General features: G+C 32.8%; 2 protein-coding genes across 4 annotated transcripts; one reads left to right on the top strand and one right to left on the bottom strand.

The window, feature by feature from the left end:
- Positions 1-259: 259 nt before the first annotated feature.
- LOC107012720 lies at positions 260-5,677 on the top strand. 3 transcript variants are annotated; one of them, XM_015212632.2, is made up of 6 exons: positions 273-526; positions 645-722; positions 2,361-2,439; positions 2,533-3,273; positions 4,286-4,537; positions 5,235-5,677. In XM_015212632.2, the coding sequence occupies exons 1-6, from the start codon at positions 373-375 to the stop codon at positions 5,392-5,394; spliced, it is 1,464 nt and encodes a 487-aa protein (XP_015068118.1). In that variant the 5' UTR covers positions 273-372; the 3' UTR covers positions 5,395-5,677. The 3 variants fall into 3 exon arrangements, with proteins under 3 accessions (XP_015068117.1, XP_027770990.1, XP_015068118.1); XM_015212631.2 differs by having other exon boundaries at positions 260-722; XM_027915189.1 differs by lacking the exon at positions 5,235-5,677 and adding an exon at positions 4,605-4,901 and having other exon boundaries at positions 260-722.
- Positions 5,678-8,485: 2,808 nt separating this feature from the next.
- LOC107013030 (peroxidase 72-like) lies at positions 8,486-11,596 on the bottom strand. The gene is made up of 4 exons (XM_015213013.1): positions 11,291-11,596; positions 10,463-10,654; positions 9,881-10,046; positions 8,486-9,106 (listed from the first exon to the last, which is right to left on the bottom strand). The coding sequence occupies exons 1-4, from the start codon at positions 11,522-11,524 to the stop codon at positions 8,697-8,699; spliced, it is 1,002 nt and encodes a 333-aa protein (XP_015068499.1). The 5' UTR covers positions 11,525-11,596; the 3' UTR covers positions 8,486-8,696.
- Between the last annotated feature and the right edge of the window lie 424 nt (positions 11,597-12,020).

Raw genomic sequence — 12,020 nt, 5'->3', positions numbered from 1 at the left:
GACATAGAATTATCAAATTGATATACATATACAATTTAACAAATATACGTATACAACTCATCTCTCTTTCCTATCTCGCTCGCCACTCTTCTTCTTATGAATATGTAACTATGAATCGTAATTAGTAAATTATAGCTACAAAGCGTAATTAAAATTATTTTAATGATTATCTGCGAAAGTTTCCCCTATCTAAATCATGCCAAATTTTCTTATTTATCCATTGGGCTAAAAATGAAAATCCATGTAAGATGGGCCTAAAAGAATCTTAACAAAATTTCAATTTTCCACCCCAATGGAATCAACAATCAAAATCATGTCTTCTTCATCTGAACCTGTGTTTCCCGCCTCTACTGTAAACCCTAATTGCAGCAAATGGCGATTCACATGGGAAGCTCAATCTCACACTTCAACTCTCCGATTAATACTTTTCAGTTCAAATATCAAACCTTGTACCGAAATCACTGTCAATTTATCTGTGGAGAAATCTCTGCTCACTGTCTGTTTCGTCGAAGGGGATTCAATTCGGGTACCAGTTCCTCGGGTTTTGATTGACCCGGAAGCTCCGGTTCATTGCAGAGTATTTGATGATCATGTTGAAATTAAGCTTGCTCTTCTTCTTCCTGTTGATCATCCACTCATTTCAGGATTGGATTTATCGGAACCGGAACCGGAAGAGGAAAAACTGGACTCAGATACTTGCTTTCCGTTCTCGGTGAATTATGGTTAGTGAGGAATGTTTCTTAAAATTGATTAGTTTCGGTTTTATATTTGCGAATTTGGATGTTAGCTCATTATTTAGCTATTGTTACTCTTCACTGCTGTATTCCCGTTTTCATAACTAGTTTCATTTGCTGCACTTGAGTCAGTTCTACACTCCACCATACCTCACTTGAGGTATTACACTGGGCAAGGTCTTTCAGAAACAACTTATCTGCCTTCATGAGTTAGGAGTAAGGTTTGAGTACACTCTTATCTTCTCGAGACCTCAATTGTGGTATCACACTGGGTAAGGTCTTTCAGAAACAATCTCTCTGCCTCCACGAGTTAGGAGTAAGGTTTGGGTACACTCTATTATCCCGAGAACCCAATTGTGGTATTATACTGGGTATGTTGTAGTGGATAAAGTTAGTGGTGCTTGGCTGATACATTAGGATACAGCTAAAAGGATTTTTACCATTTTACAACATATGATTATACCTTTCAGGGTGGCCCTGTGGTTTGAGCTTGGGACTTCCATGTTGGAGGTCTCAAGTTCAAAACCCCTTAGGCCTTCTGGGTTGCACCAGACTTGCCTAGTGCGGGTTATCTCTTCTATGTGGTTTGTGAGCTATTGCATAGGAGAGAGGTTTTTACCCTGTGTGCACCCAAAGGGTAGCAGCTGCGGGTTTTCCTAGTTGTCAAAAAAAAAAATATGATTGTGATATTTTATATACTCTTCATAGATTAGTACTTAGTATTTTTTTTTTGATGCACCTAAGGGTGTGGTAGTTTGATGATTTCTTCTTTTCGGCATCTTTTAGCTACTATTTTAATGTATCCCTAACCAGAGGCAAATCTAGAATTTGAATTCTATGGGCTCAATTTGAATTTGAATGCAAGATTATTAGCATTGCACTTGTTATATTTTGAAAGTTATGGGTTCATATCTACTATTTATTGCAATTTTAGTAAACTTAGTCGATTGAACCTATAACTATATTGCTACATACTCCTCTGTTCCCGATTTACTGGAGTGTAATAAATAATTATTGATTTTTATCTTGATCTTCATGAAAGTCCACCTAAGGTTGTCAATATGCAGAAGATAGAGCAGGACTTTTCCCTTTTTGTGTTGTGGATGGGTGGACAGGACAAATTTGAAATTTCCCCTGGGATTAAACAGTTCATAACATTTATATATAAACTTGTCAAGAATTCACTTTTCTATGTTTGCGAGGTATTCCAATAAGTAGCAAGACCCAAACTGCAGGATTTGATCAACATAACATGTTATGTCTGTTGAATCACTTTAGGAAGTAAAAATACAACTTTAAAGTTCTAAACACGTGTCAAACACTTGTCTAAGAAATGTGAAAGACTTGATTCTCTTGTGATACCAAGTCAAAAGAAAAAGGAATAGACAGTAATGCAGAAACTGTCATCTCCTTTGATGTGTTTATGTATTCCGACATTGAGGGACTGGTGATTTGTCATGCAGAAACTGCCATGTCATTTTGCTTTGATTTTATGTTTTAGGCAGACGATTATGATCACTGCTTAACGTACTATATGAGTCTAACCTTATTTGCATTCTGGCACTTATAGAGTTTCATGTTCATTTATTTTATTTCACTATTATTAATTCTGCTTTGTTGGATTAGAAATAAAGAAATTATCTGCTATGGAGGAAGTTCATTTCTACTGCAGAAGTTGCTCAACTAAGTTAACCAAGGGTATCAGGTAGGGCTGTTCTTTCTCTCAGTCGGGGAGGAAATGCCCGTTATTTAATTTACATTAAGCCATTGCGTGTCTCTAAATATTTATTTTTTGCAGATTATTTAATGAGATGCCATCAGTCGACTGGCAAGATGTTGCAGACAATTGGTTTGGGACATGTTGTTGCTCGTTTGGTGGTATAAGTGAACAGCTAGTCATGAAATTTGCAAAGTCATATTCTTGTACAACTGGTGTTTGCCTTATAACTGGCGCATCTGTTATCATATGCAAAGAGGACCTCGTCGGCTGTGAATTTCCTGTGTTGAAAAGGGACCAAACTTATGATTCTCAGGTGAATTCAGCCAAGATGACTTCTTTAAGACCTTGTCCTGAGGAAAAAAATAATGGGGTGAAACCACACAATGTAGTTGTTAAAATGATGATTGATGGTGATAGTTCAACATGCATACATTCAAAGTTGAAGGATGAAGACAAAATGAAGTCATTGGCTGGAAATTCGTCTGAGGCAAACTGTGACATTAAAAACCACAATACTGGCTGTTGTAGCAATAATCTCAGTGAGAGATTTTCAAAGGACAAAGAATATGAAATGAATACTGAACTCTTAGATAAGCAGAAAATATTTCTTAAAGGCTGCCTTGGGGATGCTTTTATGTTAAGACATTCCAGTCTTTCCAAAGACGTCAAGTGGATTGAATTTCTCTGTCCAAAATGTTCATCTCTTATTGGAGCATACCCTTGCTCCAGTGATAAAGCACCATTGGATGATGGAGTTCGGCTATACAAATTTAACATATCTACGTGTTTGCCTGTTCGTGGATTGAATGATATATTTAGGTAACCATTTATCAATCCCCCTTTATATTTAGTTTATCTTGTAGTGCATTCTCTTATATTTTTCTTCTTAACTCAAACTTCTTTCCCAACTTGTGATTCTTGAAACCATATGGAGCCTGTAAATAGGAATTTTTGTTAAATAGATGTGTCCTTTAGTTATATGTTTCTTTCCCTATAACATTTCATGGAGTTGATGTCTTTCTTTCTCTCTTTAGAAAGCTGAAAACTAGATGAAAATGGCAACTTTGTCAATGGCGCTGTAATTGCTAAATAGTTTTCTAGTGCCATTAGTTAGATGTTGTCCTATCTGAGAGTCGAACAAGTTATTCCCTGATAGAGAGACATTCTTTGGATAGAGCATATGTTCTCTTGTCTTTCATGTATTTCCACTACTGATATGCTATGCACAATGAGGATATCTAATAAAGTCAAAGATAACCTCTGTACATTTCTGGGACCGACAATGTCATGTAAGATTGAATGTTGGGCCTTTAAGGCCCAAAATATTGTAAAGACGAGTGTTGCAGTAGTTTTGATGTTAAGATGAATGCATGTAGGTTAAAAGTTTTTAAGATTAAAAATGATCACATCCTATGTAAGTGCAAGTAGTGCACTTGTTATTCAGATATCCAAATGCACCATCTGGGTCTGTGCAATTGATTATTCAGGTGTTAAAGCAGACTTATCATATTTGACATTACATGGGGGGATACAATTTCTGAGAAGCAATACAAACTTAACCAAGTTTAGAATGCAAATGATCCATATCAGTGATGCAATTAGTTGGGATCAAGTTTAGTTGTTTCATATACCTCTTGTGTTTATCATGACTCATGAGTTTTCCTTGTTAAGAGACTTTACGTCAGTGTATTGGCATGATATATGCCCAAATAGAGTGGAATGGATATTGAAAAATTCCTTACAGTCAACTCCAACTAGTTTGAATTTGAGGACATTTGATTGTTTGATTTTGATTTCATGATTTAATAATAAACTTACTCTGTGATACCAGGGAGTATACTTTGGAAAGGATGTTTTCACGTCAATTGCTTGAAGCTGCACAAGACGAACTAACATTTCGGACCGTTGTCAGAGATATACACACCAAACGTGCACTTTCACAAATTGTTCTCCTTAACCCAAATGCATGGTGCTACAGTGGCTATTGCGTGCATAACATGGAACCAGTTGCCAAGATTAATATGTACCCCGTTGTCAAGCTATTATTCTCTGCAAACATCAATGACACGGAACTTGAACCCAGGTAATTGCCTCTCTACTCTAGCTGTCCTTTTCTTCTGTCATTTGATGCCATCTACACGTATGTATAGGTTATCTTCCTCAATCTCTGCCTTACTACTGGGGAAGTTGTTCAACTTTTGAACCTTGCAAGATACGTATTGTTATGTGCGCCAACTAACTTTCAAGAACTGTACTATAAGTCTGTAAGTAGTTGCCATATTGAAGTAAGTTGGCATGAACAACGTATCTAGTCTTGTGAAGATAGAGAGACTGTTCTTGATGGACCCTCGGTTCAAGTAAAACATGTCAAAATAATCAAGTATGTAAAGCAAATACTGGAAGAAGAATCTATAGAAGAGAACAATAAGTTGGCACGAAATACTAAATTATTGTCTTCCTGAGATGATTTTGAAAAAGGTATACATACTGTTGTCACACATTTTAAATAGCATCAGATGGTTGCTACCAATTTGAAAAGAAATCGTTTATGAACACTTTAAGATGCAATTTTCATTAGAAATCCAATGAAGGTTATCTAGATAAATCTTGTAGGACTTGTTGAAAGTAACACAATAATTTGTTTATACTTCATCTGTTTCAACATTATCATTTGACACATGTTCCTGGCCACTTTCTTCTCTTATTTCAATTGTGCATTTCATACCAACGACTCCCGTCCTGATCCATTTCAAAAGCTCGCTTAATCAAACTTTATGCAGGAACGTAGAAGAATGGGTGACCAAAAACCAAGCTGATGAAGTTTTCATGTTGCCATCTCAAGTGAAGGAACTAATTACAGATTTGGAGATGGCAAATGCTATGTTGCCACCTTCACATATGCTGTTACAAGGGTTCTATATGTCATCCTTGAAGCGATAAAGGGTAAGTCGTTTCAATCTCACTCGAAATTATCGAGAATGAAACATTCATCATATGTACAGTACATGTTCCAACATGTTCACAAGCATTGTTCTAAATGGTGATATCACTAGTTGAACATATTAACACCCTAGCCCTTACAAGTAGGCTGTAATTTTGATGAATTGAGATGTGAATGTGTATGAATTAACCATGGTTTCAACTCATAGTGCAGCGTATGCAAAAATATATGATACATTCACTAAAGTGGTTTACACACCATGTTAGTTTTTTTTTTCTTCCATTGTAGCAATGGCGACTAGTTGCTATTATTGGATTCTTTTAGCAAAGTTTTTTGTTCCATAAGTTGCAGTACAGCTCCTTTACTAGTCAAATTTTTCTGCCATAGATTTTATTCTATCCTTTTATGAGAGGTCAAAGCTGAAAAGTATTGATTTATGGAATGGGGAATATTACCAACATTTTTAATCTTTGCACACTAAAATGGCTAGAAAATTAGTAAGGAATTAACACAATCCTCTATCCAAACAAGCCTCTATTGTTTGTTTGTAGTGAAACCTTCGGTCTAAGTATGGGGTGGTAAAATCAAACCCAACAAAACCAATTTGCCTAATCCGTTTAAGTCTGGGTGTTTTATGACTTGCTCATTTATTAGCTCAACCCATTTCAATTTAGTAAAAAGTGGGTTTTTTTTTTGGTTTCCCAATTGGTGTTCGGAACCCACATTGAAGCTCTGACTAAATTCAGATCGCGCATTGCAGGACCCATTTGGGGATGGCTCTCCCAACATAATTTTCTCCATGCCCAGGGCTCAAGCCCGAGACTTCTGATTAAGGGCGAAACACTCACACCAATGCACTACAATTCATGTTGGTAAAAAATGGGTTGATATCTAACCTGAATTGACTAATAAAATATTCTTGAAAATATTTAATAAGCTTCATCTGGTACTAAATAATTTTAAAAAATAAATAAAACAATTAAGTTTATCAAAAATTGGATCAATTGCCACTCTACCATATAAGTGAATAAATGAATGAAGGTAGGAGGCAATCCAAGGTAAAAGGGGAATAGCTTTCCGGGACATTTGTTTTTGAGATAATAGATCATATCCCCCACCCTCTCAAAAAAAAACTATCTTTTTTTTAATTATCAATTTCATATTTAAATTATACATAAATTATTTTTAAAAAATAATTCAGATATACACCAAATAAATTAGTGTCAAGTTGAGAACATCTTGAGGTTGTCATTCTTCTGTAGAAGAACTGAATAGATTACTTAACTAGTCGAGGTGTGCAAAAACTGATCCGAATATCATGTTCATTAAAAAAAATAAAGTGAATATAATTTTGTGTATATCCTAGCTGTTAATCCGATGGAACAAGTGTCCCAAAACTCTAACGGACCTTAAAATTTGAAAATGTGGATCGAGCTTGTTGCATAGAGTCTTTCTGCTACAATTTGACGTGGACCCCATGAAAAATATAGTACAAATTGATTGGCAAATCTTTAAATATACTTTTGTTGTCGTTGAAAATCTGTCTCCTTCAAAATACCATAAAGTACACATAATTAAGGCCAATGTCTTGTAGATCCTATGAACATATTCCCCTAAATGACATAATGGCAAAATACATGCATGTATAACATATATAATCAAATAATTAAACTACTTTTTAAGTGAAAGAAAAAAAAAGAAGCATAAATTGCATGAGGAAAAATGAGAGAGGGAATTAGTAGAATCAAAGAATTAGATTTGTATTCTCACATTGTCAAATGTGTGTATATAAATAGTAGTGTTTTTACATAGTTTATATAGCTCAAAATTAAAAAAAATAAAATTAAATAGAAGCATATGAAGAAATGATAAAAGAGTGTCTTACATGAAGGGTAAGTGCCTATTTGATAGCCAAGGATGACTTGCCTGCATCATTAATTAATTCTTGAGGCTAGCTTGTGATATATATCATGTATATGACATGTATACAAGCATTCTTCTTTGATGTCCAGGCAGTCTCCATGGCTACTCTAATAGGTTCCTCTCATTCATGCTAGACTCTTCTCTTCTTATTTAGCTTCTACTTTAGTCGGGGTGAATTCAGAATTATAATTTGATAGGTTTAACTCTTATATATTTATTTTTAATGTATTACACTAGAATTTGTGCTCTTTATTTTATTTTCTACACGGAGGCGTATTTAAAATTTTAAATTGACCAGGTGCATAATACCACTATAAAGTTACTTATTTGTCATAACTCATAACAAGTGGATGTAACTTTCCAACCCTTATTTGACCCTGTTTCACTATTTGAAACTTCTTATACATAGGTTTAATTTTCCAAAATCAGCACTTGTAGAAGAATTTAATTTTAGGAGGTCTATTTCACTCATATCGCAAAATTAAGAGTGTATTTAAATTTGATTAGTCAAATCAAGAGGTGTATTTAAGATCGATAATAGTTCGGAGATGAAATTAAATGATATAGAAGAAACAATTCTCATTATTCAGGATCAATGCCAACATATAAATACACTATATCCTCTTGTAAAAACCTCATCAATAATCCTCAGCTGTTGTCTGCAAGAAGCCTGCTAGTGTCTTTTTCTTTTTCATTCTTTCTAAGTTTTCAGAGAATCAATAGTATTTTCACTTATCTTTCATTATGATTCAAACCCTTAAATCTATCGGTAGATGAAGAGATGCTGAATCACTTGAGTAAGCTTTGCTTGTGTCTTGTTTCGCAACCTCTTTTCTAGCTCTTGATTCAGTTTTATCCAATAATAAGGTAAGTGTGAAAAAATAAATGTGGGGAGGGGGGCGCAACCAAGTAAAAGTTAACTTAAAGGAGGTATTTGAACTCCGAAAAACACATTTGACCATAAAATTTAGAATTTTCAAGGATTTGAGAAACAACAAAAACGTGTTTCACTTTTTCACTCTAGACTACTCATAGAAAGTCAAACATAACTCCAATTTGTATTCATGATCGGACCGTACAACTTCCAAATTTCATTTTACACTTTGAAAACAAAACTTTTTTTTCTTCAAATTTCACAATAAAACATGATCAAACGTCCACTAAGTATACATTTTAAAACGTACCAGGAAAGTGCTTCAAATGAATATATATGGAACCATCACTAACATTTAGAACACTATGGAAAAAGGCAACCCAAGATGAACTTAATATATGAGGATGATACCATTAAAAATAAGAAGAAGAAAAAAAACTTACAACAATGTTAAAAATAAAAACATAAAAATACAACAAATAGAGACACAATAACTATTTTCTCTTAATTCATGTATCTACAATTCTTCCTAATCTCTCCCTTATATCCAGTTAAAGGTGAAATATTTCCCATTTTAACCATAGATTTCGCAAACTGCTCGAAGAAAATCTCATTATTTTCGGCATACAATTTCACCAATTCCAATGTTGCTTGATTCTTTGTCACAAGAATTTGATCTGAATTCAACAAACCCCTTGAAGCCAACAAGTTCTTGTAGTAATTGTTATCAAATTTTGTTGGTGTGACATAATCCAAGAAAAATAAATTTTGGTCACCACCAAATTTTGGGCACATAGTTCTCAATTGTGTAGCATATGATTGATCAATTGTATAATCTGGTAAATTATTTCCTGATTGATTGTAGAGTCTTTGCTTGAAGCTAGTGCATCTTGCATTTCCAATGGTGTGGCTCCCTACGCAACAATTTTCGAGTCAGGATTTTTACTAAATTGAGGTTTAAAATTATAAAGAAGTAAACATACGAAAAAATCAAAAGAAATTCAACTTGTACTATATATACATAAAACTTGTTTGTGCTTCTTATTACCTATCGCAGCACCTTTTATCCCCGAAGCAAAAAAAGAGGAGCAGAAACAAGAGGTAATTGTCCTTTCTTAACATTCAAGAAATATTTTTAATCTTATATAAAAATGTTAATTTTTTTTTGTTAAAGGGGTTCACTCTATCCAGCTCCGTCCCTGATATGATAATTAGTTTAGTTAAAACCGAATAGAGAATTAAATTATATATGTATAACACATGGATAATAGAACAAAATTATACTAAAAAGGTTATTTGGTTTGTGAAACAATATTATATAGGGATTGTTATACATACTAATAAGTCATGGATTTTTTAAACATTTATGATGATTTTCTTTTTAAAAAATGTGACAACATGGATATACATAATGTATAATCTAAAATACATGTTTGATTTTATATTGTAAAAATGAAAAATTATGTTCCAATTTTAACCTTTGATCTTAGTTGAAAGTTGTAAGGACTTTGATAGAAGGGGAGTTTTGTTATTTAACTTGTTTTATCCAAGAATAAATAATCCTTTAAATTGTTATTTCCCATTGGATATGGTATAAAGTTATACCATTTTTTCTATATTAATTATTCAAAATATTTGTAATTATCATTTAAATATATAAAAGTTAAATTAGTACGAATAAATTTTACCAGATAAAGTAACAAGGTCAACCAGATCAAGCCCTTTTAGCTTGAATTTAGTAAGAATAGTATCAAATGTGTTGTTAGGAGCAGGAATGTTGTTGTTGGAGCCACTTATACTAGCATCTCTTGAGTCTCTTCTTCCTAATGGAACCTCCCAGCTTGGTCCACCAGCCTGCATAAATAATAATCGAGTTTAAATTTTATATACTGATAATATAAATTAAGAATTATCTCATAATCTTATCAAGATGATAACTAACAAACTAAATTATATAGGATATAATTTTTTTTAACTTAATTGAAATCGAGCAGACCAGGATATGTTATAAAATACGGAATAGTTTATCCTGTTATTTTAATACAAAATGTATTTCATCGACTTATTAACACTCATCAACGAGAGATAAAATAGTCTCGCTGGTATTATTTTTGAACTTACCTGCAAGAATTCATAGCTCGTCTTAACTACTGAATTCACAACTATATATTTATGCATACTTAAAAGGTTTTCTAATAAAAAATAAAATTTAAACAAACTTTATTGAACTCATCGAAATTTAAATCTTTGCTTAAAGTCGTTGTACTTACTAAAACAGTAGAATCCCTTGCAGCAAGGGCCAATATATCAGCACAAGACACGGTTTGAGGGCATTCCATTTCAAGTGCAGATTTAATTTCATCAATTACTTCAAATCCACGTGCTGAATTTCTATTGGTGTTTGATAATTTTTCACTTATTATTGGTCCACTGCTGTCCAGAAGCAATGATGCATCACACCCCTACATGATCATAAAATAAAAAAAATATTATAGTTAGTTAATCCGTTTGAGATAACTTATTGAAAATAATTGATAAAATAATAAAAAGAAATAGTCAAATTAAAAATATTTATAAGTTGAAAAGTCATAAATCGAAAATGATCGACTTATGATTTTTTGGTTAATTGAAAACTCAAACTATATTTATAATATAATTTGACCAGCTTATAAATTTTGGCTAAACACTTATACTTTTTAGGAATTGTTTTTCTAGAATTTAGTTAGAGAGTGGAAAATAACTTTTTTTTTCTATAACATAATAGTATCAAAGGTTGATGATAATAATAATAATAACAAACTACATTGTGTTTGATGGAACTTTTGAATATTAATTACTAAAAATAGTTTGTGATTTGAAGTAAAGAAAAAAAAGATAATTGCTAAGTGAGGAAAGTCATATTTTCCTTCTTTTTTTCTTTTACAAAAATTTATGGAAAGTATTTTCGTAAAACATAATTTCAGACAATCAAATAATTAAGTCATTAAGGAGTTGTATGATTCGAGAAAAAGTAACAGTATCTACTTAAACACCACAGTGAAAATATGTTGAATCAAGAACAGACAGATATACTTTTCAAGAGACTAAAAATGATTTACCTTGACAAAGCAATCGTGGAAATGAAGCCTAAGCAAAGAGGCGGCCATTCGAGCTTCTCTAGTTACAGCCTTAGCAACAACAGACTTGACAATTTCTTTTGCATTTGGGCATGACCAATCATAAAATTGTGGATATAGGTAACCATAATAATTGGTCTTGCTAGATAAACATAATATTGGTGAAAAAACAAGAAGAGATGTGACCATGATGAATAAACTCAATATTTTAGCCATGATGAGTCAAATTCTAATAAAGACTTTGTTAATTGAAGAAATTTTTGTATGCAAAGAAGGTTGATTAGTTGTGATGAAATTGAGATAAATTGTATGAGTATATATAGTGTATAATGAGCACTAGATGGATTTGGTAGCTTTTAAGTAAGGATTAGTATAACTAATACGATTAAGTACCACTTTTTACCTAATGATGAAATTGTTTCAAAACACTATCGTGATCAGCGGGTAAGATTGTTTCTTCTTTAATAATTAGAAGTTTTTCGAGTCTGAATATGAAAAATTTCTTGGTAGGGAGCGCTTTCCTACGAATAGAGCCCTATGCTGAGTAAATTCAGATTAATCAAGCTTCGATAATATTGGACACCAAATGGGAAAAAATATTGTTCCCAATACATGTCAATTTGGATGATTTTGTGTATATATCCCCATGAAAATGTAAAATTAAATTATTTTCAAATTTGAAGAGCATTATTTCTTTTAAAACGAAATAAAA

Source organism: Solanum pennellii, chromosome 3 (assembly GCF_001406875.1).
Source record: "Solanum pennellii chromosome 3, SPENNV200".
NCBI classification, from domain to species: Eukaryota; Viridiplantae; Streptophyta; class Magnoliopsida; order Solanales; family Solanaceae; genus Solanum; species Solanum pennellii.
Note: the sequence above shows the minus strand (reverse complement) of the source record. Positions and strands in the feature narration are given on the sequence as shown.

Bases quoted from the DNA above. Each gene is read 5' to 3' on its own strand.
- LOC107012720 (XM_015212631.2), top strand. From the start codon at position 293: ATGGAATCAACAATCAAAATCATGTCTTCTTCATCTGAACCTGTGTTT. The intron at 723-2,360 runs GTTAGTGAGGAA...TTGTTGGATTAG, and splicing joins TCCGTTCTCGGTGAATTATG to AAATAAAGAAATTATCTGCT. The intron at 4,538-5,234 runs GTAATTGCCTCT...AACTTTATGCAG, and splicing joins GACACGGAACTTGAACCCAG to GAACGTAGAAGAATGGGTGA.
- LOC107013030 (XM_015213013.1), bottom strand. From the start codon at position 11,524: ATGGCTAAAATATTGAGTTTATTCATCATGGTCACATCTCTTCTTGTT. The intron at 10,655-11,290 runs GTAAATCATTTT...ATGATCATGTAG, and splicing joins TCCACGATTGCTTTGTCAAG to GGGTGTGATGCATCATTGCT. The intron at 9,107-9,880 runs GTAAAATTTATT...ATTGTTGCGTAG, and splicing joins TGACCTTGTTACTTTATCTG to GGAGCCACACCATTGGAAAT.